Source organism: Mandrillus leucophaeus, unplaced genomic scaffold (assembly GCF_000951045.1).
Source record: "Mandrillus leucophaeus isolate KB7577 unplaced genomic scaffold, Mleu.le_1.0 Scaffold41, whole genome shotgun sequence".
Classification (NCBI taxonomy): Eukaryota; Metazoa; Chordata; class Mammalia; order Primates; family Cercopithecidae; genus Mandrillus; species Mandrillus leucophaeus.
Genome location: NW_012104365.1, coordinates 1,423,922 through 1,451,741, shown reverse-complemented (window position 1 = coordinate 1,451,741; position 27,820 = coordinate 1,423,922). Strand labels below are relative to the sequence as shown.

General features: G+C 52.4%; 1 protein-coding gene across 5 annotated transcripts in view; it reads right to left on the bottom strand.

Annotated features, from left to right (window-relative positions):
• Positions 1-27,820, bottom strand: part of PHACTR3 (phosphatase and actin regulator 3) — a 278,863-nt gene that overhangs the window by 75,190 nt on the left and 175,853 nt on the right. For 4 of the 5 annotated variants that reach the window (XM_011992331.1, XM_011992333.1, XM_011992332.1 and 1 more), the window contains exons 4-7: positions 23,166-23,348; positions 11,575-11,784; positions 5,525-5,699; positions 4,432-4,679 (exon numbers count right to left, since the gene is read on the bottom strand). In XM_011992331.1, coding sequence (XP_011847721.1) covers positions 4,432-4,679; positions 5,525-5,699; positions 11,575-11,784; positions 23,166-23,348 — 816 coding nt within the window. The remainder of the gene's footprint in view (positions 1-4,431; positions 4,680-5,524; positions 5,700-11,574; positions 11,785-23,165; positions 23,349-27,820) is intronic. The other variant, XM_011992335.1, reaches the window with a different exon arrangement.

Below are 27,820 nucleotides of genomic sequence, written 5' to 3'. Positions count from 1 at the left end.
ACAGCAGTTTCCAGGATGAGTTTCTACAATGAGTGCTACCTTCCCCCCTCTCAGACCCCAGCTCAAACTCCATGTTCACTTGTGGACACCAGGTTTCAAGCACAAATAACAAGAGGCTCAGGTCTGAGCCATGCCCTGGGAGAAACAGTACAGGGATGAGGGCTCCCTGGACCTGGCACCTGTTAGTACTTTACAGGCACTGGCTCCTCTAATCCCCCATTGGCCCATTCTGGCTCATTCATTTAACTGATACTTATTTTGCACTTAGCACTCATGAGCTGTGCACACAGTAAGAACTACAGAGACGAAGGCTTGGTCCCTTGGAGCCCACCTGCTAGCAGAGAGGCTGTATGGGCAAAGCCAGTGGTATTGGGGTCAGGGACACTGCCACAGGGAAAATAAGGTTGGGTGAGAAGAAGGGGCCATGTGTTGCCATACAGCGGCCAGGTGGCTTCCTGCACAGGGCGATGTTTTAAACACGGTGGAGCCATGCACACCTCCAGGGGCAGCAAGAGTCTCAGGGGCTGTGGTTGGGGTGTGAGGACTATCAAGGAGGCCCATGGGCTGGGTCCAAGGGAGAGGCGAGCTGGGGGAGGGAGGCAGGCCACATGGGGTGGGGCTGCAGGCACTAGGGAGGATGTAGCATTCAATGCCTCAGGGAGCCACTGGAGGGATATCAGCAAGAGGTGACATTATCCAACTTCCATGGGACCCTGGTCCTGTGGCCACCTGTGTGGAGAATGAACTGGAAATGGGGCAATGGTGGCACAGAGAGACTGCCTGGAGGCCAAGTCCAGGTAGGAGAGCACAGCGAACCACTGCCGGAGAAGAGGGGGTTGGCTGGACCCCAGAACTGCTCCAAGGGGAGCAGAGAAGACTTCAAGGTCATCTGGACATCAGCACAAAGCCAAAAGCTTCGCAGGAGGCTTAGATGTATTGACTGAAATGAGGGAGAGTCCCAGGCCGGGGCACAGATGGGAACCGAAATCTGGAGATGTAAGCTGTGCAATGCGCACCAGCCCCCACGTGGATGCACAGAGTCCACAGAGACACCCTAGAGCTCAGGGGTCAGCCATCAGCTGGAGGGACAAACCAGAGATTCATCAGGGTCACAGATGTGTCTAAAACCACACATCCAACAGGTGCTCACTGACTCTTAGAACCAGGTATGTGGGATGATGGGCACATCATAGGGCACAGACAGATACCAGCATGATCGCCCACACAGACAAAATTAGACAGTCAACAATAAGTAATTGATGGGTAGCAGAGAGAGAATAGAGAATGATAAGAATTAGTGTGAATCCGCAACTGTGTCCCAGCCAGGAAGGAAGGTTCGGTGTTGTCATAGGAGCCAACAATGAGGGACTTTGATCTGACAACAAGGAAATGGGGCAGGGACAGGGGAGGGACCTGCCCAGGGCCAAGTCCAAGTTTCACAGCACATTCTGTTGGAGGCCATGGACTGGCCCAGCCAGAGAAATCCCGGGGATGGACGGGGATTTGTGGGTCAAAAGCCAGAGCCTAGCGTTGGCTCAATGAGAAGAGGAACGAGTTAACCAAGACGAGTGGAATCAGGGGGTTGAAAGGGGGTTCTCTAAAAGATGTGCCCAAGTCCAAATCCCCAGAATCTGTGAAAGTGACCTTATTTGGAAAGTGGATCTTTGCAGAAGTAATTAAGTTAATCTCTAGATGAGAAGATCATCCAGGATTATCCAGACGGCCCTGCCTGCAATGACTACCATCCTTATATAGGGGAGAGGAAGGAGGGGGCAGGCGGAGGCAGTCACGTGCCCACAGAGGCAGGGCTGGGAGTTTCAGGCCAAGGAACACAGGAACCACCAGAAACAGGAAGAGAATGGCTCCTGCTTGGAGCACTCACAGGGAGCACAACCCTCCCTACACTTCGATTTTGGATTTCTAGCTCCCAGAACTGCAGGAGAGAAAATTTTGTGGTCAGAAGCCACCTAGCAGGTGATAAGGTGTTACGACAGCCACAAGAGGCCAACACAGCTGGTCATGACCAGGCCACCTGGCTGAGCAGGAGGCGTCCCTGTGCACAGCACTCAGAGGAGGAGGGCGCTGGGCAGGAGGGACAGAGGCGGGAGCCAAAGGTGCTGCTAGATGTGCTTTGATGCCAGTTCCAGTGCAGAAACTCTGCGTCTCGACTGCGCTGCCAAACAGTGTTTTGAGGGCACATCCGGGCCAGGCCTGAGGCTCCCGAGAGGTGAAACGCAGATTCCCATCCTCTTCCATGTTTAAATAAAATGACTGCATTATACCTTTAATCCTTTAATGCCAGGCATGAGGACACTGCATCTGGATGGCCTAATGATGCCCTGAAGGAAAGTCAAGCTGCGAGAGTCTTCTGGGCCAGGAGCTCTCCCTACCATGTGGATGGTGAGGACAGGAAGAAGTGCTCTCTGAGGTGCACCCGGCTTGAGCCAGGCCCTGTGCCAAGGGCTGATGTGGATTAATCCACTCATCCTCAGAGAGGGTCTAGTACAGAGCAGAAAGTTGGAGCTGGCAGCCTGGGTTCAAGTCTCAGCCTGGCACCAATGAGCTGCATGGCCATGGCCAGTTACATGGCCTCCCCATGCCTCAGTTTACACATCTGTAAAATAAGGATTATGATGTCATCAGCCTCATGGGGCTCCTGTCTTGTCATAACCTTAGACCAGCATCCCAGACACAAGAAGCACCTGGTAAAGGGCCCTGGCTGTTGACATTGTCAATGTCAAGAGGAAGCAGTTCCCATCTCCCTCTCACCAATGAAAGCATTGTGTCCTGGAGTGGAGAAGGGCCTTATGGAAGGGCACCCCCAAACCAGGGGAACAGACTATGCCAGTGATTCTCAACTGGGGGCGAGTCTGCCCCTCAGGGACATCTGGCCAAGTCTGGAGATGTTTTAGGTTGTCTCCACTGGGGGCATCCAGTGTGGAGAGGCCAGGGATGCTGCAGAATATCCTCCTGTGTCCAGGACAGCCCCCTGCCAAGCAGAGAATGACCTGGCCTCATGCCACTAGTGCTGAGGAACCCTGCTCTAGCCCTTGACCATCCCAACACCAGCTCTTCTCCGAAGTGCACCCACATAGCACCCTTCTCCCTTGACCATCCCAACACCAGTTCTTCTCCCAAGTGCACCCACATAGCACTCTTCTGCTGGAGGTTTGCAGGTGTTTAAGGGCAAGGATTCCAGGGTCTAATGGGTTTGGGGAACACCACAGGCTCCAGCCTCTTCAAAGACATTGGTGCCCTCAGGCCAGTGACCAGTCCCAAGTTTCTGCCACAAAGACACTGGTCCCACGGTGGAAGTCAGCCTCCTCCAAACACAGGGGTAACAGCACCCCCCCACCCTTTCATGTTTTGCAGCCACATATTCAGAGTTGCTTCCTCGGACCTGGTGGAAAGGCTCCGAAGCAGCAGGAAAGGGGAGGCTATGGAGCCAAGGGCTGCCGGTCTGTCCACCCATCACAGTACCAACCGCATGCCTCAGCACCAGCCAGGGTCAGCACTGACATCTGCTGCCCTTTCCCGCTCCCCACAGGAAGACATGGCCGGAGTTCTGCCCACGCCCACAACAGTCACCATGAAATGCTTCCAGGAAGAACAGCAATGAACACTTCCTGATTCTTCCCTTGCAGGCCAAACACCACGGCCACCTGGACCCTCCTGGAAGTGACCAGAGGGCCCCGCACAGCCGGTACCAGCTGGGAGGGAAACCCCCTCAGCGCTTCCTCCTCCTAGCCTGAGCCGCCTCCTCCCTTCATCGCAGGGTGGTCTGCAGGCCTCTATCGTCCCGAGCCCCGGAATCCTCAAGGGTAGGATGGAGCAATTACTCTGATCCCGAGAACGCACCATGAGGACAAACACAGAGCTGGCTTCCCAGGACCCTGTGAGCACCTGCTCCCAAACAAGCATCCGCTGCCTGTCCCATTCACACCACTTCTGAGACGGCCATTTGGGATCAATGGAGCAATCTCTCTCCCTCCCTCTCCCTCCGCTTCCATCTCATCTTGCTTGTTAGTTTTTGTTTGTTTGTTTTTTCTATAACTTCTAAACACCGAGCATCTGTACACCACCTGTATACTGTTCGCCACACCATCCTCAGGGGTGGCGTTCTCAAAGTCACTTGCTACACTACTTTCATGTTTTTGGGTTTTTTTCCACGTATACAAAAACTAATATGCAACTCTCAAAACAACTTTGCCGGGGTATTTTCTAACTCCTTGCTCCAAGCCTGGCTGTGCACCCCCATCCCAGCTTGTTTCAGGAGAGGTTCATTTCCAGAGGACACAACCTCCTCCTGTTTCTCCCCAGGTGCAGCCCTTGACCTGTTCCTCCCCCAGGCATGAGCTCTGTCCCCGACCCCCTGGTGACAGGAGACCTCTGGCCGAGATCCCCACACTTAATGGGCCATCCTTTCCTCACCAGAAATAATGGAGTCGTTCAGCGCCTCCTCGTCCTGATACAAAAGCAAGTCGTCCTTGAGTTCAGAATTCATGATCAGGTTCTCCTTGTTCTCCTCAGATTCCTTAGCGGCAGTTCGCTTGTTCTCCAAGGCCCCGTCAAAGCTCCAAGCCTCCTCCCTCTCCTTGCCCCGCTCCACGCTGGACGTTCTCGACAGACGGACATCCACCCGCTTCTTTGGAGACCCTTTACTTTCTCTTCCTTGAAAACTAAACCAGAAAGATGGTTCAGGTTACAAGTTGCGCCCTTCACCCAGAAATCCAGCACGATTGACTTCAGAGCTCATAATTAATATCACAGAGGCAGCACCAAAATGCATGCAGCCTCTTGGCTTTTATCCTGGACACCCAGAAGGAGCATGAGGCTTTGAGTTCAAAGCAAATAGCTGTTTACAACATGCTGTTTTGAAAAGCTCAGAACATGCAAGTAATAAAACCTGCCAAAACATAGGGCAATCAATGTTCAGGGAGAGGACGTCACAAAAACTGAGAAGGACATTTTGTCAGTCGAATATTCCTCCAAACCATCCTGCCTCCCGTTACCTATTTTACCTCTAACGATTCACTAGTTCTTACACAGATGTAGCCTCTAGTCTTTCACAGTCCGTGAGACACATGTGATCCAAAATAAGAGTAAGCTGCAGGCACAGGTTGCCTTACACTCTTGCCCAGTGAAAACGATGAAGCCCTCAGTGTCCTGGGACAAAGTGGAACAGCCACTTCTCTCTCTGTCATTCTCTCCTGCCAAGCTCCCAACCCCACCCTGGGTCCTGAGTGGCTCATGCAGGGGACTTTGTGGTCAGGTTCCCACAGTGCACATTCACTGTGCACCCCCTCCCAGAATGTGGGAACCAAGGTCAGCTATGTAATTTGCAGAGCGAGGTGCAAAATGAAAATGTGGGTTCCTTGTTCAGAAGTTATCAGGAATTTCAAGACGGGGACTGTAGAACGGGAGACCCAGCCAGGGCCCTGGGCACAGCACGAGCTGCACAGCCTGAGGCTGGCCAGGCGGGCATTCTGGTGGCACAGGTCTCCCTCACGGGGCAGGGCCTCACCTGTCCTGGCGGTGCTTCGTGGCCAGCGCCCTGTGCAGCTCCTCAATGACGCGACTTGGGGGAAGAGGCCGGTGGACCGTGGTGAGATGCGGAGACCCCGTGGGTGTGGAGAGCTGGCCCCGGAGGGGAGGGTCGGCACTCTTCATGCCAGAGGCTTGGAAAAGTGCAGCTTGGCCTGGGGTGTGGGAGGAAGCAGCAAGAACATTAGTCTTCAGGAGCTGGGACCAAGGGTCTTGCTGAGACTGGAGACCGTGAGTGGAGAGGATGCTCCCCTGCACCTCCGGGAGGCAGCCCCAACTAATGCCAAGATGCTGGACCAGGATCCCTGCTCCCAAAGCTGGAGGCCAGGGTGCATCTCTGTCCAGTTCTGCTCCATCTGTAGCGCACACCCTGCTAGGGGCTGAGCCCTGCAGACACCAGCACCGGCATCCTCCCTGCAGGGAGTCTGGCTTAGAAAAACCTCCTTCCGGCTTCTCTGCTATGAATTCAGCTTCCTGAAGCTGCTTCTTGTTCTTGGGAAACCCGGAAGAAACTGTGCAGCCACTCTTCAGCCTGGACGAACACCATGGTCTGCTCTGCCCTCCCCACAGCGTCTGTTGCAGCACCCTGGGCTTGTACTTCCAGCCCTCAGAACAGTAAGGGATACATTTCTGGGCTCCAACTCTCTCCCTGTATCTCTGCCAGGAGCATCACCCCAGAAAGTGAATTGGATTGCTCTCCCATTTTCCTTAGGACATGATTCCAACTCATGGCCCAGTCTCAAGGCCCCTGGGGGTGGCCCCACTCGGCTCCCCAGCTGCATCTCCACCTCACTCTCTTCCCTCCAGCGTGTGAAGATCTCTCTCCTGTCTTTGAAGGCACCACACTCCCTTCAATCTGAGTCTTTGCATGGGCTGTTCTTTCTGCCTGAAATGCTTCCCTGCTCCTCTGCTAGAATATCATTTCCTTAGAGAAGCCTTGATCAGATCCCCGTCACCTGCCCCCTGGGACCTGAGCCTGCCCTGACACCTTTCCTCTTACTTGGAGTGAATCACGTTGCCTGGTCTGTTTCTTGCTCCCGGGCAGGCCTGTGTCCACCTTCCTTCCTACAATTTCCCCAGGCCTGGCACTTAAAACACGTGCAATAAACACTTGTTTACATGAAATGACTTTGAAGATGATTCTAAACAGACTCGCTCAATCAAGTCTAAATGAGTGGGACACCCCCTCCTTCCTTCACCGATGGTCTCCTGCACGTGCTCCAGGCCAGCAGGGGGCTCAGGTGCCCAGAAGAGCAGAGAGCCTGGGCTTTGTCTTCTGCAGATTTGGCCTCTGGTCTTGATCTGCCACTTCCCAATGTGCAAGACTCCGGGAAAGTCACCGAAGCTCTCAAAGGCTTAGCCTCCCTGCCTGTAAAATGAGGCCATCAGCTCCTTTTCAGGAACCCAGCAGCCGGCACAGGCCCAGCAGCCGGCACAGGCCCAGCAGCTCTTAGGTGTTCAGCATAAACTCTCATTCCGAAAGTATCCTGGCAGGACTGATACAAACACCAGCTCCCCTTAATCCCACCAGGAAAACAACCAGATCTAAACTACCCCATTCCCTAAAAGCCAGAAACAAACTCTTTCGATATAATCCTAGGATGTGGCCAGCATCGATAAAAAGTATTCCTCAAAACCCAAAAAGAAACTGTAAACCTCGTGAAGGATTTTAGTTATTTCACTTTGTCCACAAGCACCTGCTTGGCCAGACAAGGCCAGGCCACAGGGAAAAGGCCCTGGCCCTGCCCTAGACTGGTGGAGCCAGACAGAGACCAGGCAGACAGAAAGAGAGCAAATGACTGTAGAAGAGAGAAGGAGACAGAAGGAGAGGTAGAGAAAAGGGCTGGGAGAGAGAGAGGAAAGGGGAGGGGGGCAAGAGGGCACCACGCAGATGGGCTGAGAGTACTGGGCTGGTCTGAGGGAGGTGGTGGCTGGTTTGGGAGAGGGAGGTCAGGCAAGGCTTCTCTGCAGAGGGGACCTTTGAGCTGAGACCTGAGAAATGACAAGGATCCAGCCATGCAAGAAGTGGCCAGGCAGGGCAGGGGCTGCAGGGAGACCCATCCCAGCTTCTGCACACTGCGCTGTCCTCTCCCCACTGGCCTCAGCCTCCCCAGGCTGCTCTTGCTCAGGAGAGTACCCCACTCCTGAGCACAGGCAGGTGACACTCAGCATCCCCCAGCCCCTCTGTCTCTAACCATCACTGCCTCTACTCCTCACCCCAGCCCCATGAGGAAGGAATCACTAGCCCTGTTGTACAAATAGGGAAACTGAGGCAGCATGGTTTGCCTGCTCTCACTCAGCTTGGTGGAGCTGGGATCCCACCCAGGTCTCTGCCCCACCGTCAATCCCAGATGTGACAACCAGCACTGACCCCACGGCCCCCATAGAGCTTTGCCTGGCTCGCCCCACCCAGCCTGTGCAGGGGACCCCTTGTCACTCCCATTTCACAGATGAGGAAGCTGAAGTTCAGAAGCCACCTCAGGGGCAGGCCACCAGAAGAAGGCGGGAGCTGAGATAAGCACATCGCACCCAGCTCCACTTATACTTGGCAGAGGCTGTGGGACTCCCATCCCTCAGAGTTGAGTGTCACCAACTGGACCAGGTGACAGCAAGGGTAAAGGAGAGGGGTAAAGGAGAGGTCAAAGGGAGAGGGGTGAACACATCTCCAGGGACCAGGCAGGTGAAACCCGGGAATGCAAGGGACCTCCTGCAATTTCTCCATGAGGGGAGGGTGGGGACCACAGCACACAGAGAGAACCCGCCCACCTTAATGGGCCTGTGGTGACTCAGAGGGTGATCCAAGATGAAGACTTTTCAAGAAAGTCCAGGAATTTGGCCTATGAACTAGGAAGCCAGCTCTCATCAGAGACACCAAATCTGCCAGCATCTTGGTCTTGGACTTCCAGGCTCCAGAAGAGTGAGGAATAAGTTTCTGTGGTTTATAAGTAACTCAGATGAACTAAGACACCTGCGGTCCTGCCTTGGGTGGAGACTCAGTTGGGCCACGGTCCCTCCTGCAGCAAGGGAAGCCCAGGTAGGGGAACTGTCTTCTTTGCTGCCATCTAGTGTTCACATGCTGAAGCACATGAACCTTTTCCCAAAGGAAAAGGAAAAAGAGGAACTGAGAAAATTAAATCAAAGTCACCAAAATGTAGTCTCTGCAGTAAGAAGCCAGGCCAGGGCCCATAGCTTGGAACCACCCTCCTCCACCTCCCAGTCTCAATTCAGTCCCCTTGGAAACGCATAAGTGTCAGAGTATCCCCTGATGTCCTTGCAGCTGAGGGCAGTGTGGAAGCCAGAAGTGTCCGCAGACTTGGGACAGAATGCCAGAATTTAGGGCGTGTGGAGTCAGAGTGAAGACCTGTGCCTTCTGAGGCTCGACCTTCCCAAGCTCGGGAGAGGCAGGAAACTCTCTGGGTTACCAAGTTATTGAGGGCCAGGAACAAATTATACATTAGCCAGAATAAAATGAGGTGAATGGTGATTAATTGAATGGACTTTCAATGGTTTTAGGTTTCAATGGAGGAAAAAGGGAGCTATCGCAAAGACAATAACAGAATGCAACATAGCCCAGTTTTGCCCCCAACTTTGTACTGTAATTTATATGGCCATATCACACAAAGACTGAATATTTGGATTCATCTACAGAGATGTGGAAAGATGCAGAAAGCAGACAGACAGGGTTCAGGACATGCATGCATTCATTCACCATTCATTCATCCATGCAACCGTCATCTGCACTTGCTGAGTGCCTGCTGTATGCCCTGTACTATGCCTGCGCTTGGATTTGATGGTGAACACAAAAGTGTGGCCAGTTCTCAGGGGCTACTGTCTCGGGGGCAGGTGGTTAGAGAGAGGCAAACCATACAACAGACAAGGCATGTATGGCTCCTTGGGCAGCCTAAAGCAGCAGAACAACTCTCACAGTTTTGGAGACCAGAAGCCTGAAACTGAGGCTGGCAGGGTTGGTTCCTTCTGAGGCTGTGAGGGAAATGCCGTCCCAGGCCTCTCTCCCTGGAAAATGCTTGGCGTTCTGTGGATGCATCACTCCCATCCCTGTGTGTCCTGTTCTGCCTCTCACGTGGATGCTGTTGTTAGATTCGGGGCCTACCCTAATCCAGCATGAGCTCAGCTTGATCTTTAACTTACTGACAGTTGAGAGACGCTTATTCCAAACAAGGTCATATTCTGAGGTTCCAGGTGGATGGGAATTTTGGGAGGACACCATTCAACCCACTAAACAAGGTGGGGCAATGCGGTAAATGCTGGAAGATGGGGCACATAGTGCTATGAGGTCAGGGGTCAGGGCTGGCTCCCCTGAAGGAGAGACAGCTTGAGTTGTGGTCCCAAGCATGCAAAGGTACTGACCAGGCAGAGCAGGAAGGGAGAATGTTCCGGCAGGGAGAACAGCCGGGGCCAAGTCTCAGGGTGGTGGGGTGGAGGGGACGCCCCCTCACTCATCCCTCCACTCACCCAGCAGCACATCTTCCCACATACCAACCCTACTCGGGGAACCACAGGGCACACAGCCCCACATCTATCCCATCCAGAACATCTGCAGTACCAGCTAAAGAGGCCCCCTGTGGGATGCATCTCACCTCCTCTGGTTCTGTGGTGTCTGGTTGAGAATCATCAGTTAGATTGGAACACTTAATTCATGTTTGGCGTACAAGGAAAATGTCCCACTGAAAGCATTTGCCACCCAAGAGTCACCTCCAGGTTGAGCATTCACCCCATAAGGGGCAGTAAGATCTTCAGAAAAGAGCCAGGGGCTGGGACCCAGCCCTCCCAAGCTCATGCCCAGGCTCTGCCTGTCCCAGCAGCTGACACCTCTTCCAAAAGGTGACAGTTCCCTCTTCCATGAAAGCTGGGAAGAAGCACAATGAGGATTAGGTGAGATCGCAGAGGGGAGGGCACCAGCCCCTGGCCACAGGTGTGGTAGCAACAAGCTTTGGGCCCAAAACTGGGTTCAAAAGTTTCAATCATTTCCAGGACCTGGGACAAGTTACTGGAGTCTCCTGAGCCTGTTTTGTCAACTACAAATGGGGCACCTGGTGCCTACCCAACAAATGGCAATTATTGATGGTGGTTAATCGGAGGTCAGGTGATTGTAACAAAATTGTCAACCTCTGCTTTGTGTCATGTGTGACACTCACAGCCTTCAAAGACAGCATGCAAGGTTTTACTCCGAAAAGTCATTATCTCTTCATCAACAGCCTACTTCTTCCCCGAGACCATCAATGTGTCCTGTTTGCACCAGTCAATTCCAGACAAAAAATACCTACGTTTGCAAAATTATCTCTACTTGCTAGGATTATTCTGCCAGTGTGACAAAAGCTACATAAGTGTCTGACCATGGGGGCCTCTGTCTAGCTGTGCACCCCTATCTGACCACCAATGTCTGCTGTTTACTCCTGGCTCTGCCTTGCTGGACAGAACTTATTGGAAAGTGAAACAGCAAACAGAGACCAGCAGAGACAGGGAGGGAGGAAGGGAGAGAGACTGACTGAAAGAGACTGAGATTCAGAGAGAAGCACAAAGAGAAAGACAGACACATGAACATCCAGAAAGAACAGAACAGGATGGAAAGGAAAGGAAAAGAAAAAAGAAAAAGAAAAGCCAAGCCAAGCTAAAGCCAAGTCCCGTCCTGGGAACAGGCTGCATCTGTTGCATTCAGGTCCCAGAAGATGCCCCCTTTGACTCCTGCAAAGACACTCCCCTGTTTGCCTGAGGGAGACTAGGCAGTCTGCTCCTGACAGCCACAGTTTCCTTGGTAAGATCTACTCCTCTGGGCCTGCCCTGAACCCCAGTCACAGAAGCTAATGATGAGAACCAGCCCATAGTGGGTGCCCAATCAAGACTGGCTGACGGTATGGATGGGTGGATGGGTAGATGGATGGACAGATGGATGGATGAGTGAATGGGTGAATAGACAGATGATGGATGGGTGGATGAATGTATGATGGATGGATGGATGGATGGATGGAGCAGAGAAAGGAAAGAGGATGGACAGGATGCATGTGGACCCACCTGTGACATTTTTTGTGGTTTTGGAGCTTGCCTTGGGTGGCGGAGTGGGCAGCAGTGGGGGGCTGGGGAGCTGGCCCACAGATCTCTCCAGAGGTCTGGGAGGACTGTCCAGGGAGTCAGACCCAGCTAAGGCTTGGGAGAGCTCATCGGTGGTGGGCAGGAGGCTGCCAGCATCTGCTTCTTCACCACTGGATGCAGATGGCATCTTGGCTGGTTCAAAGGCAAAGCAGAGAGTTCAAAAACATGTTTCCTCTCATAGCAATGGAAGTAAGAGAGCAAAGCAAGAGGGTTTGGTGGGATGGCATCGTGAAGAGCATACAGAGCAGTCACCTCACACAGGCACTTGACTTCCTGCAAGTTCAACTCTCAATAGAACCATCAGAAGCAGAGAGAGGAGGATGCAGAGAGGGAAGTCATTTCAATAGCATGAGGGATTCCACTCTTTGTTCCATGAGAGGTGCACGCCATAGCTCCCACCTCACCTAGGAGCAGGGTTCACCATGCCAGATTTTGGAGTCAGACACACCCAGGCTCAAGTGGTCTCTGAACTTACTCTTGGACCTTAAGTTACTAAATCTCTCCAAAACTCCATTTACTCAGGCATGGCATTGTGTTACCAACAGCCCCTCACAGGATTGTTTCTCAGTTTAAGCAAGAAGTGGCCATGACACAGTGTAACCCTCCAGTCCAGCAGCTCTCATTCTTATTTGTCTGTTTGCAGCAGTGCTAACGTCTGGTATGCCAGCCTAGGGTGGGAGTGACGACAGGAAGGATCGACTTGGAAGAAGGGTTCGGCCACCCCAGAACCCAGAACCCTCCCTTCCTAGCTGCTCATTCAGGCTCCATCTACCTCCTTCACCACCACCCTCAGCCTGCCCATCCCCAGCTTTCCCTCAACCCATCAACCCTTCCCTTTCTTATTTCTCTTTTTACCTGGCTTGGGTTCCATCATCCATTATTTCAACAGCAATCTGACCAACAGTCCCTAAGTTCTTTGCCTTGATTCCTTTCAACTCTCTGGAAAAGTTTCATCTGGGGATGAAGCTGCCACTTGTCTGCTCCTGCCCTCACCTAGTATTGCAGGAAGAAGAGCCCATGGAGTCCACTTCAGGAAGAACTGTTGCTCTGCAGGACCCGTGGCTAGGAGCTTCCTCCTGCAGGTGCTCTGCATGACTGCTCAAGCCCTTTCTTTCCCTTCCCCACCTCCAACTTCCCACCTTTGCTGCTCCTACCACACAGCTTCACCTGCAGCTTTACAGGTAAAACTGAGGTCATCGGACCGGGGCTCCTCTTGGATTTATGACTCAAATGCAAACTGCTGTCCCCAACATCTCTGTTCTTCCTTACCTCTGATCCAAGAGAGGTGGTCTCCCCGGGACCAGCACTCCCTCACTTCCTGCCCTCTCAGCACACTCTTGAGTGCTAAGGCCCGTGGAAGGCACCTGGCACACGTCATCTTATTCAGTTTTTACAACTACCCAATGAAGACGACACAAACACTCTCCCCATTGTATGTCTGAGGGAAAAGCCTGGTGGAGCTGGAGCTTGTCCTTGGGTCACTGTGTTAGCTCCTGTAGGGTTCATTCATCTATTAGCTGCTGTTTCTGGAGGTACCCAGGAGCTGTTGGTGCTGTCCGTGGTGCTGAAAACACAGTGGTCGGGGGAGGGAGTGTTAAAACAGGCCTAATTCCTGCCCACAGAGAGCCTCCAGCTAAACACCAGATGGAAATATTGCATGCCCCTTGTATCCCATTAGCTATCATTAGTTTCTGTTCCTTTATTGCCCATGTTGGACGTTTTAAACTCTAATTCCCAGCCCTTTCTTACATTAAGTTCATGACAATGGAGTCCTTATCTCAGAAGGGCCAGCCCTCCTAATGCCTGGAGAACAAAATCTCTGAAAGCAGAGATGGAGTATGTGTTGTTCTCCCCCAACAACACATACTCCAACTGCAGAGGGCAGACTCAGCTCTGTGTTATGAAGTTGGCCTGAACTGAGAACAACCATAATTACAGTGGGCTCTATACTCTTTTGTTCTGCATGGATACCCACAGGAAAGTGCTGTTTTCATTTTATTTTTCTTATTACTATTAAACTGTCCTCAAAAGTGTTACTTGTTCAAAGGGGTTTAAGACTCCTATGCTCTGAGATTGTCATTATGTCATCTGACTTGTAACCTATAATGTCTAAGAGTCTACAACTCTGATTAGTTGTTTCACTTAGTAAGTTTTGCCCTGATAACAACATCAAAGTAAATATTTTGTGCTTTCTAGGTAAAAATAGTTGTGAGGTTTCCTTGTTAAGTCACAGGTAAGCATAGAAATGCCCATTTTCTCTATGTAGTCTCCAGTTATAACTTGGTGGAGTTTTCTGTCTTGTGTAAATCAGCACAGGTAAGTGGACACCCTCATTCTTGGGACACCACACTTCAGAGCCCATTTCCTTGGCAGCCAAGCTCATGGCCAAGACCACCAGGCATGGGGTGAGCTCTCAGTAGCCAGCCCAGGCCTAGTTTTCTCCCAGGAAGTTTCCTCCTGGGGGTCCAACCTCTTTTCAGATATTCACACATCTATTATTCTGAAGCCCTTTCATGTGGTCCTTGCATCCACACCCTGCTTTGATTGTTCGGGTTTACAGGACTTCTTGTTCTGGATTGCTTCTTTGTGAATGGGTCATGCTCTCAGGGGACTGGTCACCCAGGACATTTCCAAAGTCCTGCTTTTGGGAGACAGAGATGTCATGGAAAAGGCTCACCTTACCACAATTACACCAGAATCCAGCATCCCCCTCCTTCCTCCATGTGTTTGACCTATTTACAGATGAGTGACCTTGGTCTCCACCTTGCTTAGGGAGTCTCAGTCTCCTCATCTGTACAAATATCTATAAAATACCCGACCCTGCCCACTACAGGGATGGAAAGGCCAACACGAGACCACGGCAGGGAAGGTTTGTCTAGAGCTACTCAGCACTCCTCTGACTCATCTCCTCCAGGACAATGTGGCCAGCATCTGAACTGGGCTCCAAGGGTCTGCTAAGAGGTACCACCAAAGGAAGCATTACCAGGGAGGCAGAGCAGCCTGGGGTCAGTGTCCCCACTCCTGGGTCAGCCCCAGCCAATCATCTGGATCTATCTTCTATGTCTGATCTCCATGTAAAACTTCACTAGATAAGCACTGACTTGGGTCAGTTCCACATCCCTCTGAGCTATTGACAGGTTGTCCCCCTTGGCCTGCATCACTGACTTATCCTTCTTTTTAGGATCCCAACAAGATCTAAAATATTCTACCCAAAACCAAACCAAACAATCTTGACCTCGTCTACACTCCCAGCTTAGTTACAATTACCTGTTCCTTTGCAAAATAAACTTATGAAAGATGACCTTTAACACTGCATCTCCACCCAGCAAGCCCTGGCGCCCTCACTGAGCCAGGGCCACCCCACTCAGCCATCCACCATCTTTAACACTTTCCCCTCTGGCTTCCCGACACACACTCTCCCAGTTCTCCCCTGGAGCCCTGGCCACCTCTGCTCAGCCTCTCTGGCAGGTCCCACCTCCTGCATATGAATGTCCACCTGGGCTGCCCCAGGATGCAGGCCTAGGTCCTCTTCCCTGTCTACCCCTCTCACAGGTCATTCTCATCCACTCCTCTGGCTTCAGAACTGATTCCATTTCTCTGTTAACCCTGGACCGTTTCTCTGAGCTCCAGATTTCCATGTTACCAGTTGGCCACATGGGCATCTCCATCTGGAGGCCAATCACATCCAAACTTGAATCTTGGTCCCCACAACAAATTCTCCTGAGCCTTCCCTTCCCTCTCACTCATTCAACCATCAACCCATCTTGCAAATGTTATTGAACAACCATGGGTTCCAGGCACTATTCTAGAAGCTGTGGACATGGCACTAATCCAGCCAGATCCCTACTGCATTAGTCTCTTCTTACGCTGCTAAAAATAACTGCCTGAGACTGGATAACATACAAAGAAAAGATGTTTAATTGACTCACAGTTCAGCATGCCTGGGGAGGCCTCCGGAAATTACAATCACACCAGAAGGCAAAGGGGAAGCAAGCACCTTCTTCACAATACGACAGGAAGGAGATGTACCAAGTGAAGGGGGAAGAGTCCCTTATAAAACCATCAGATCTTGTGAGAACTCACTCAGTATCATGAGAACAGCATGGGGAAAACTGCCCCCTGTGATTCAATTGCCTGCACCTGGCCTCTCCATTGACACATGGAAATTATGGGGATTGTAGGAATTATAATTCAAGATGAGATTTTGGGTGGGGACATAGCCACACCATATCATCCACTTTCACCAGGTTCAGTGCTCCATGCCCCACTAGCTGTCCAGCCAGACCAGATGCCCCATACCACCCTTTTCTTGTCCTCTCCACCCCATACCCACCCCTTATATCTAATTCACAGACAAGTCTCATGAACTCTACTTCCAAATAATTTCTCAGAAATATCCACTTGTCTCCCAGTGTGAGCTATCAGAACTTCTGCCTGGGCTTCCTCTCCAGCCTCTCAAGCTCCTGACAATGCTTCCCACCCCAGTGGAAACCCATTCTCCAAATCAGGGTTTGTCAGGCCTTTCCTGCAGAGGGTCAGGTAGAAAATATTTCCAGCTTGGGCCATGTGGTCTTTGTTGCTATTACCGTCTCTGTTAGTACGGAGAACTCTGGAAGGCTGGGCCAATCCAAACTACTTCTCTCCTTGTTTCATACCGAAATAGATGTGAAGCCACCCTGACCCTCAGTACTACCCAGCAGCACTTTCTGAGATGATTGACACACTTATTCCTTGTCCATATGGTGGCCACTAGACCCTCATGACCACTGAACACTGGACAAGTGGCTGGAGTGACAAACAAGCTTAAATTTTAATTATTTCAAACAGCCACATGGCTAGTGACTACTGCACTGGACAGGGGAGCTCTGGATTTCCCAGGACTGAGTCAATGGTCACAGTGCCACTACCTTAAGCCTCAGAGTAAAGGGTAAGCCTCTGAGGTCCCCTCATTCCACCTGCCCAAGGTGGGACTCTGGGTTCCCCACCCTTCACCCTGATGGCCATGAGACTCACCACACCAGCTAGACTCACCAAAACCCTCCTCCAGAGTCTCCCCCAAAACATCCATCCTCACCACACACTGAACCTTCACATCCTTGGCCTGCCTGATGGCTTTAAGGACAGGAGATGGTTTTCAGCATCTCCTCTCTCCCTCCCTCCTCCCCATCTTCCCTCTCCTCTGACACCGCCCTCTGCATCTCATGTGAGTGTGCAGCCACTGGGGTTGTATCTTGGAGTCTTGTCAAAACTGAAATTTCACATCTGTTAACATCTCAAGTGCTGAATCAATTTTTGAAAAAGTGGAAGAAGACACTGGCTCTGCATGTTCTCTGCATTTGGGGGACCCATCCGTTGGGGCTGGACAAGCAGAGGCTCCTTCTTACCAAATGAAGTCTCAACCAGAGGCTCCTACACTGTAGAAACCCCAATGCAGGGATCAGGGCTAGGAATGGAAATACCTGAAACTCAACCACAGCGCCACAAGTTCACGGCTTACTGGTACCTCTTTGCTAAGCACGTTCCACTGATACCCTTCTGTGTAATCCTCACTTATTTTCCAGAGCAGGGGCTGATAAACCTTTTCTGTTCAGATGCAGACAATAAACATTTTTGGCTTTCCAGGCTAAGAGGCAAAATCAAGAATATTATGTAGGAACTTAACAGGAGGAAAAACTCTGCCCTGCCACTTGCCTCAAGAGGGCTACCAGGGCAGGGGGCACACTTTGCAGCCAGTTACCACCCACTGAAGACATTCTGGAGTTCAAGGGTGGCCAGCCCAAGGATGGACATGGAGAGCCATGGTCACTTGTACTCCACCCCCGTACACCCAGCACATCCTTGGTCTCAGCTTGGGCAGCTGGCTGTGGGCCAGGTGGCTCACCAACTCCCAGATGAGGTTCCTCCACTCAGTGCCCAGCAGCTGACCAGAGCCCACGCCCCAGGAGTAGCTGGTATCAGCATAGGCTGCAGGCAGTGGTGAAGGGCAGCCACCAGTTGGGGAGACAAGTGCAGGGCTCAGGGAGGGAAGCACCTCACCGTGGTCTCCTGACTCCCGGGACCAGCCCACTAGAGCAGTGCTCCACGGCCATGCAGACACAGACATGGGCTGTATCTGACCTGCAGTCTGCAATTTGACAGTCCCTGTTCTAGACTCACATTCCAGAACATTCCAGAAGCAGAACAAATGCTTATCTCCTGTTTGGCTCTAGAGTTTAGGCTGTAGAGTGTTATGGTGAAGATCAAACCCAGTCCTGCCACTGGGTTTCATCTATTTTTATGCTCTATGGCCTGGGAAAGTGACTTAACCTCTCTGGGCTCTGTTTTCTCATCCCAAAATATGGGGCTGTTATAAGATAATAGAGTGCACACAGAACATGATCCCTGAGTGTCACTCTCCTTTTTAATTAGTGCACTCGTGGGAAGGCCAGAACTCAGCCCCTGTCCCACAACAGAAACGCTGAACAGGACCCTGTTCCCATTTGTGTCAAAACACCAGATCCTTCTGGGCTTCGTAGGGAATGCTCTGTTGCTGGTGTGGCACTTATTAGGCCATTTTCATGCTGTTGATAAAGACATACCTGAGACTGAGTAATTTACAAAGAAAAAGAAGTTTAATGGACTCACAGTTCCATATAGCCGGGGAGGCCTCACAATCATGGCAGAAGGCGAAAGGCACATCTTACATGGTGGCGGACATGAAAGAATGAGAATGAAACAAAAGGGGTTTTCCCTTATAAAACCATCAGATCTCATGAGGCTTATTCACTACCATGAGAACAGTACTGGGGAAACTGCCCCCATGATTCAATGATCTCCCACCAGGTCCCTCCCACAACAGGTGGGAATTATGGGAGCTACAATTCAAAATGGGATTTGGGTGGGGACATAACCAAACCATATCAAGCACCATCCAAACAAAACCAGGAAAAGCAAAATCGCCCCAAACACAAAAGCCCAAAGTCAACCCAAGTCACCAAACCAAAGGCTCAAGGAAAATAATGGTCAAAATCATTGACAGTGTCCTCCTCCTGAGATTTGCAATATTCAGATGTACCCCCTGCCACCCACACTCATCATGGTTGGGGCATGGGGAAGCAGCAACTCCAGTCCTGGATGTTGCCACCTGGATGCGAGGAGTGACCTAGGATAGCCCCTTGTGCTTTTTGATGACCCCTCTCGCCCACCCCCAGCAAAGTTCATGGGAGGTTTACTTTTGAAGAGAAAGCACCTGACCTTTCAGGACAGCAGTGAGCACCACTGCAGAGACCCAGGAGCTCCTGTAGGTGTAGACCATCACCCACGGGACACCGCGTTCTGGGCCCCCGTGAGGTTTCCCTGAACTTGTCCAAGGTCAAGGAGAGAAGCAGGGCCCAGGCTCCAGCACTCACATGACGCATTTGTCACTCAAGGATATGGCTTTGTCGGCCATTAGATGACATCTGTCTGTCATGGAATTATCTACAACACAGAGTGACTGTGCCCAGATGTGGACAGCTCCCTTGGGTGCTGAGGTGCAGAATGTGGGAAGAGAACAGACAGCATCAGATACAAAGCATCAAACAGCGGGTCCCCTTGGGCTCTGCAGTAGAAACCGGAGACCTAGGACCATGTTGCCTCACGGGGGCCTCAGGCTCTACCTCCTTCTATCACAAAACACTGAGGCCCAAAGCAGAAAATTAAAAGTCAGTAACACAGGAGTAGGCTCCGAAGACCAGGCTCTTCACCTTCATGGAAGGGATTGCAAACTCCAACACCCAAAGCGCCAGGCCCATCTACAGGGACAGACTCTGTTCAGCTCCAGTGACCCTGGCTGTGTGACAGCAGGGATCCGGGGGGCCTGAACTTTGACAACTGAAAAGAAACTGCACATCTGGATTTCTGTGAACACTCCTGATGTTTAAACATTGGCTTGCAAATTTTTAAACCAGTACATTTAATGTCCCTCTGTTAAGTTACACCCTGTTTATAGGGGTGTTGTTCATGGCCAAGCTTCTGAACATTGACCTGGTGTTGTGGAGGTGAACAATGTCCCTAGTGCAAGATCCCAGGTCTGTAGAGCTGGATGAGGCCTCGGGGTTGTCCCAGCTATTGCAAACTGCAGGTGACCCCACATCCCAAAACACACGTGCTACTAGAGAGACGGCCTCTCTGGGAGCATCTATAGGCAGCTAAATACTGTGTGTTAGCACGTCCCTTTCCAAGGGTTGTTTTTGACAATGAAGACGACAGATGACAATGATGGTGACAGATGACAATGATGGTGACAGATGACAATGACGACAGATGATAATGATGACGACAGATGATGACAACGACAGATGATGACAACGACAGATGACGATGATGGTGACAGATGACAACGACAGATGACAATGATGGTGACAGATGACGATGATGGCGACGATGATGGTGAGAGTAACAGTGATGCTACAGTAGCAGCAGTAAACACTTTCCAAGTGCTCGGTGTGGGTTAAGATGGAGATAAGTCTTTCCTGGAGATCACTTAATTTAATTTTAGCGACCCTGGGAGGTCAGTGTGACTACTATCCTCATTTTACAGTTGATCAAACAGGATCAGAGAGGTTAAGTCACTTGCCCATGGCCCCACAGCTCAGTAAGGAGTTCAGGCATGTGTCTCAAACCCAGGTCACCTGATGTCAAAGACGTCTTCTGTTTCCAGTTATTTGGACCAGTTGTTTGACTTGTGTGCCAGCATCTCATCACGGACGAGATCTCTGGGGGCTGCTTCCAGGGCTAAGTAAGCTAATGAATGTGCAGTCATTAGCAGAGCACTCTCCCCCACCCTGCATGCATGCAGCCACCTGTGTCAGCTCTTGTTATCCCCAGCGTGATGACAAATGTCACTAGCTGCTAATAAGCCAGCTGCATCCCTAAGGAATGGAATGGTCTTTCTTAAACCAGACTTGTGGCTCCTGCTTTAGACATTTTGGACATTCCTCTGTACTTTCTATACTTCTGTTTTCTATATTTTACTTTAAGTGAATTCACATTTTTATCTCTGTTTAGAAGAAAAAGCAAATCTCTATAATTGCCCAAAATGAGAAGTCAGTACTTCTTGCCCTAATTATTTTCATTATTAATGTTTAAACATTCATTATTAATTAAATGTTAATAATGTTTTCTCATTGTCTGTCCACATGCCATTCACAAGAAGTCATCTCACAAACCCCAGGGGCACAAGACCCACACTGGGGAAGCTGGGAATGAAACAAGTCCCCGGGGAACCATGCACGTCTCCAGTCTCCCTGCCCCCAGGTCTTGCCAGGTCACCAGCAGAGCGCTTCCTACAAGGCAAATCCCATTGTCTCTCCATCCCTGGGGGTTCCAGCTGCCCTCAGGGAAAACCTGCCAGGCCAACTCTCTCCAATCTGTGGGCTGTTTTTTATTTTAAATTTTTTTGAAACAGGGTCTGGTTCTGTCACCCAGACTGGAGTAAGTGGTGTGATCACGGCTCACTATAGCCTTGACCTCCTGGGCAACCAAAACCAAAAAACAAAATCTTTTTGTAGAGATGGGGTCATGCAATGCTGTCCAGGCTGACTTTGAACTCCTAGGTTCAAGTGATTCTCCTGTCTTGGCTTCCCAAAGTGCTGGAATGATAGGTGTGACCCATCTCACCGAGCCCTGGGTTGTTTTTAATCGTTACAGTTCCACTGACAAGAGCCACGCCCTTTCACCATCGACGCTGCTTTTGTGCTACGAGGGTAGAGGCAAGTGACTGCGTCAGACACCTCCAGCCTGCAGCGCCGATGCTCTTTCCTCTCTGGCCCTTTACAGAAAAGGTGTGTGTTCCTGTCCCCTGTCTTTGCCTGTTATTCCCCTTTCTGGGATGCTCTGCACCTTGCTCTCTGCCTGGCTGATTCCCACTCCTCCCTCAGGCCTCACTCAGGAGAGGGTCCTTGATACAAATGTGTAATCTCAACAGACCCACCCTGCTCTCAGGAACCCACCCACACCCAGCATCTGGAGAGAGAGCGAGAGTCTGTGTCTGAGGTCAGAAGAGGGCGCTGAGGGGAGCAGGCACAGGCCCTGAGCTGAGCTACAGAAACCACTGCCAAGGAGAAGCGTGAGCCCCAGTGGGGGCTGGGAGCAGCAGCCCTGCCTCCCTCAGGGAGGCTCATGGGCCATACACAAGGGCTGGGCTGCGGGGACCACACTATGGCAGGAAAGCCAGGCTCTGCTCAGCCGTAAGAACCATGCCAGCCCCAAAGTCAGATACCTGGTGCACACAGAGACCTGTGTGTGTGGAGGGGGCCTCTGCGTGAGAGCTGGGACCCTCCAGGGGTCACAACTCTCAGACCCCAAATTCCAAGCCAGGTGAAACTGGAGAAACACAGCCACCCCCAAGGAGGGCCGAGCATGCCTCTGGGCAGGTGCCTGCTAGCGCTGCAGGGGTGCTGTGGATGGGCGGCCTGTGAGGCTGTGGGTGTCACCCTTCTGTGGCAGAAGGAAGTCCCAGGCACGGTGCACCCGCTCTGAAGCAGAAGCCTAGCAGGCTGTCCTGGGGCCTGGATTTCCAACTTCCCACACTCATGGAGAGATGCGTTCACCTTCCCACCCCCAAACCGTGTGAGACGTGCTTATAGCCTGAAATTCTATGAGACAACAGGATTCCAAGTCCACAGTGAAGCTCCAGAAGAATCGCTGTCAGGTGGGAGAGGAGGAGGAGCTGGTGAAGCGCCTGCAGGTGTCTGTGGCCAGTTCCTGCTTTCCTCCCTTCTATCATTCCTTCCTTCTCCCCTATCCTTGGGAGGTGCCCTGGTCTAGCCAATTAAAATAAAAACCACCACCACCACCCAAAGCCCCTACTGCCTTCGATAATAGTCGCTCTACACAGCAGACGCTGTGCTAAGCTCCTCCCACCCTCCAAACAACCCTGAGGTAGGTCCATTACTTTTCCCATTTAACAGCGGGAAACTGAGGCTTGGAGCAAGGCACCAAGTCCGCCTCCCCTCGAGAAGCAGCGGAAGAGCCCTGTACAGGCCGCAGCACGCTGAGCCTGCATCAGCACCGACCAGCTCCCAGGCATGCACACAAGCAGGGACTTAAGCATCTTTTAGGCCAAGACGCCCCCTATGGCAGGATTTTGGCCATAGTAAGTCCCTCAACCCTACGTCCTACCCCTTTTCGGGTCACTAAAATACCCCCACTGGGCACTTGCCCCTCCAGAGAGCACTTTCCTGCCTAGAAGCTCCCAGAGAAACCCAAAGATGCCCTGGGACGGGGGGAAGGTGTGCCAGGGAGATGAACATCGTTAAGTACCTTCCCTTATTGGCTGTGCCAGACTTGGAAAGAGACAGTAGAGGAAAGTGCCCCAGCAAACCCTTCAACCCAGCCAGGCAGCACAGCGTGGCAGCGCATCGAGCACGGGCCTGGCTCTCTTGAGAACAATGTTCTACGAGGGCCGTTGCCTAAGCTATAGCCAGGGACACCAGTAGGGATGTATGGCCATTCTAGGAGAAGCTCAACTTAGCGCGGTCTCCAGCCAGTACCTGCATCGTCCAAGTGGGCGGCTGAGGACAGTGGCTTGTCCAGGGAGACCTGGTCCGTCCCAGTGGCCAAGGGGCTTCCCGGCTGGGCGTCTTCTGAAGTCAGCATCTCCGACTTGGGAGTAGGCGGTTCACTCTGCACAGATCGGGGTCCTCCATCGGGGTTGCACGTTTTGCTTTCAGCATCTACAAGGAAATGCAGCTGTCAGCCAGGCCTGCGCCTCTCTTCCTTCATCCCTTCCATCATCCCAAGAGCCTTCCTGAGAAGCATCCATTCTAGGATCTGGGTGGTCCCCCACCTCTCTCCCCCCACCACACACCAGAGGACAACAAACGGTGATTGCTGTAGACCTCTGAGATGCAGGGGTGGTTGTGGCTGCAGAAAACCAACTCACCTCTGCACCCACCACTCGACCCTCAGCCAGGCATTAAACAGGTGTTTACTGATCACCCACTACGTGTCTAGCACTGTGATAGACCCTGGCAAGGCGGAGGTTAATAAGATATGGTCCTTGCCCCCAGGGGGCTCACACTCTAAGGAAGCCACGCAGATGACCACACATGGTACCGTGAGCCCAGAACGGGGGCACACCCATGGATGGAGGGGACACAGAGCCAGGGGTCCCTAGGTCTGACAGGCAGCCTTCCCAGAAGAGGAGGCACTGGCAGGGCATAAGGAAGGACTTGGTGCTTCCCCTCTCTTGAAGCTTGGCTGCTGCAGCCTCTGAGGGTCATCCGTGGGGTTGCACCTTAAGGGTGAGGGGCTCAGCACTCGGAGAGCAAAATAAATGGCCCAGTTACCCAACTGTAGGATGGCAGGACCCTCGGCCAGCAAGTCAGTCACATCACTGAGATGCACGTTACAGCTCCACGTACAAAGCCCCCGCATGGCCCTGCGGGACTCCTCTCAATCCCTACAGCGCTTCCTGGAGGCCTGGTGCAGAGGGTAGTGTGACCTGCACATGTTGGCACAGCCATGAGGTGGCCGTTTGGGGATGCCAGCCTGCCCTGACCTCCTTCCACATGCCTCCCATCCTGGCAGTGGAAAGAAGAGGCAACACTTACTTCAGGGTCGGGGTCCACAGGACCTGGTCAGTCCTCATTCCTACCTGCCATCCCTGTGTCCTTCAACAGTGTCCCTTTCACTCCTAAAAGTGTCCTGTTTGGACAACAGTGTACAGTCACCCTATCATGCGTCCCACCACCTGCAAATGGCATTTTGGGCCCAAATAGCAAATTCCTCTGGATCTCAATTTCCTTACTTATAAAACGGGGATAATATTTCTGCTTGCTTCATGGCAACATTGCGAGAATTAATGGAGCTAAGGTATGGAATGTGTCTGGCATAAGGTGTGCACTTTACATATGCTGTCATGTTGTTGGTGATGGTTTCTGACAACGAGAAGAGGAGGGTGACAAGAGTGATCTGGCCCTTGGTCTGCACCTTTGGGCCCATCTGCTAACAGCAAGCTTAGGACAGAACCATTTCTCCCTCCACAGAGTCCTCACCACACCCAGGACTCACGCCAGACCCATTTCCTGCCTGGGGCCCTGGAAGAGATTTGAGCTGTCATCACTGCCGATCGGACTCCCTCTGCTGTGCATGTCTCCTCCGGGGAGAATGAAAAGGTCAGCCACGTCGGAAGTCTGGACATTTGGGGCTGGACGATCTCATCCATGCAGACGCGTCAGTTGCCCAGAGGTCCAGGCGATGCTGGCAGGCTCTTCCCGTACGGCGCAGATGGCGAACGTGCCAGGCTCTGTGGGCCACGTGCCGTATGCCCCGTGCTGCAACTCTTCCTTGATTTTTTGTTTAATTTTTATGAAAGTCTTTCCTATTTAAAAAGCATTCTTAGCTCAAAGGCCACATAAAAACAGGTCCTGAGCCAGATTTGACCCTTACCTATAACAGCCCGCCAACCCAGATACAAGCCAAGAGAGCTCACCAAGTAGACAAAATCAGAGGTCACAAAGCTCAAAAGTGAAATCAGCCCCTTCTCGTGGCTGGTTTCCTCGTACTTGACATGCAACTGTGACAGCACAGCTGACCCGGCCCCTGGCCACACACAGGGAATGTGAGAGCTGGCGTGAGGGAGCACAGGGCTCTGCCAGCTTGAGCTTCACACCTACCCTGTGTGACAGGCAAGGCTGCCACCCACCACTGGCAGTTATGGACACCAAACCTTAGAATGCACAGGTCTTTTGCTGCCACGCCTGTCACTGCTGTTAATAAGGATGCCTCCATCATCATCAGCAGCAGCAGCATCAAAATCATCACAACCACCACCATAAAAAGGTCAGAACATTGAACCTGGAAGGCCCAGAGGTCTCCAGACTCAAAAAAGCACCACACCCCTCCACAGTCTGAACCTTCCCCTGCTTTTGCAGCTGAGCAGCCCTTGCAGGACTTCTCTGGGCTGCGGTCAGAGCTCCAGCTCATAATCATGTTCAATGAAAAGTTTCAGTTCCCAAAATAGCCCTGGTGGCAGGGCTGTTGCTAAGAAACGCGGGTTGGGGAGGGGTGGGGGGAGTGGTGGGAGCCCAGGCCCTGCTCCTCTGGCTGGAAGGTCAGCCTCCCCCGGCCAGTCTCCTTCGAGGGCTGCAGAAGGGAGCGCAGAGCAGTGCGCCTGAGCAGCCCCAGTGAGAGGGAACGTGCTGCAGACATGCACACGCACTCAGATGTGCATGCAGGCGCACACGTGTACAGTCATGGCACATGCATGTGCACGGTGCAAGTACATGTGGGTGCACATGTGTGCACGTGCATGTGTGTGCACACATGCAGACATGTGTCCCCCGGCGTTCCTACCACATGGAAACCAGACTTGATTTGTCACTGTCCAATTCCCTGAGGAAAGAATGCCTAGTCAATCTCAGGTCACTGAACACAGCAGAGTAACAAACTCTCTTCTTTTATATCCAATGACAGGGTAGGAAATTCCTTAAATTATTTAAGAAAATGCCAAGTCAACGCATACAGGGAGATGGAGGAAAGTCACTCAGAACATAAACAGTGTCTGGCACAGAGAAACGTGGGCTGGGCGAGGGGGCTGGGGAAGGGGACGTCTGGCCTCGCTTGGTCACGGATATCTCAGAGGACGGCGGAAGGAGCACTGAAGACAGCAGAGGGGTCCCCTCTCCCCTCCCCGGGACACAACTGGCCCCACTGCACACATCTAGTAATGTAATAATGCCACCAGCAGGGTCCTTCCTAGGTCCAAGCTGATGACTAGTCACAGAACAGGAGGGGATGGGGTCGGAGTGGTTCATAAAACGGACCATCGATCATAAAATAACACCCCAGGGGGAGCAAACTCATGCCCTGGACGCTGCCTCAACCCCCGGGAGCTGGCGAGCTCTTTTCTGCCGGCCGTTCCCGGAGGCCAGCTCCCTCCACCAGGCTGCCCACCTGCTTCAGGGCAAGCTCCAGGGTGTCCGACGTGCATGCACACGCGTGTGTGCAGGGCAGAGGGCAATCCTGGGGTTTGCACTGGCCAAGGAAGTTCAAATGTGAGTTTTGAGGGGCTTCAAATGAGGCTCCGGAGTCTCTGACAATCCACTCCCGCAGCCTCACAGGGCCTGTCCCGCATGAAGTCCCGGCCACCTTGCAGGGAGGCTCATGAGCCTGGCCGGCCACAGGAGGGCGCCCCCGGCTGCAGATGCGTCCCTGCCGGCGGTGGCAGGCGGTGGCTGAAGCTGGTTGCTTAACCCCAAAGCCAGGAAAGCGCTTCCGCTCCTCACCCCGGAGAGTCCTCACACCCACAGCAGAGGCGGCGGCACTGTGTGCCTACCCCGGAGCGGCAGCCCTCACGCCGGGTCCTCCCCTGAGCCGGAGAGGGCAGGTGCACAGCCACCGCCAACAATGCCGGTCATCCTGCAAGAGGGTCTGACCTCAGGTCGACCCAGTGAGAAAAGGCATTTTTGAAGCCAGTGCAGGACGGAAACCGCGGTGCAGGGAAGGATTTAGCCCGGAGCCTGTGGCCAAGCATCTGCGTGGATCCTGTTATTACTGCACGTTGATTACAGGTTGATTGCAGTAAAGGATTCAAGCAGCACAGAAGAGTCGACTGTGAACAGCAAGTCCAAGTCCCCTCCCAGAGCAACCCCTGCTGCCCCATCCCTGATATTTCCCTGCAGAGACACTCGGGCTCCTGGCAGACCCCACCCACTCGCGCTGTGGCTGCCCCAGCTCCCGCAGCAGCGTGGTTATGCCTCTGCCACCCCAGCCGGTGTGTGGGCAGGGAAGATGGGAGGCGTCTTGACCCAAGCCCCTCTCTTGCTTTCTCCTTTCCTCCAGCCCAACCCACCATCTCAAGGTCCCTTCCACAGCGGGGACTTGCTCTTGCTGCTCCTGGGGGCTGGAAGTCACTCCCTGCTTCCCTGTCTCTTGGCTTTTCAACCTTCCTGCATCAAAGTCGGAATCAGCTGTGGAGGATGAGGAAGCGCTGCTGCCTGGGTCCCACGCCCAGAGCATCTAATTTAACTGCTGCCTGAGCGGTGGAGGGTTTTTAAAGCTCTCCAGGTGATCCTAATATGTAACAAACTCTGAGAACCAGGCTAGGTCCTCCTGCCCACCTTTGGACCCCACTCAGACATCTCCCGGCACCGGAGGACCAGGTCAGGTCCTGTCTCGTGTTCTTAGGGTGCCATGTCCTTCA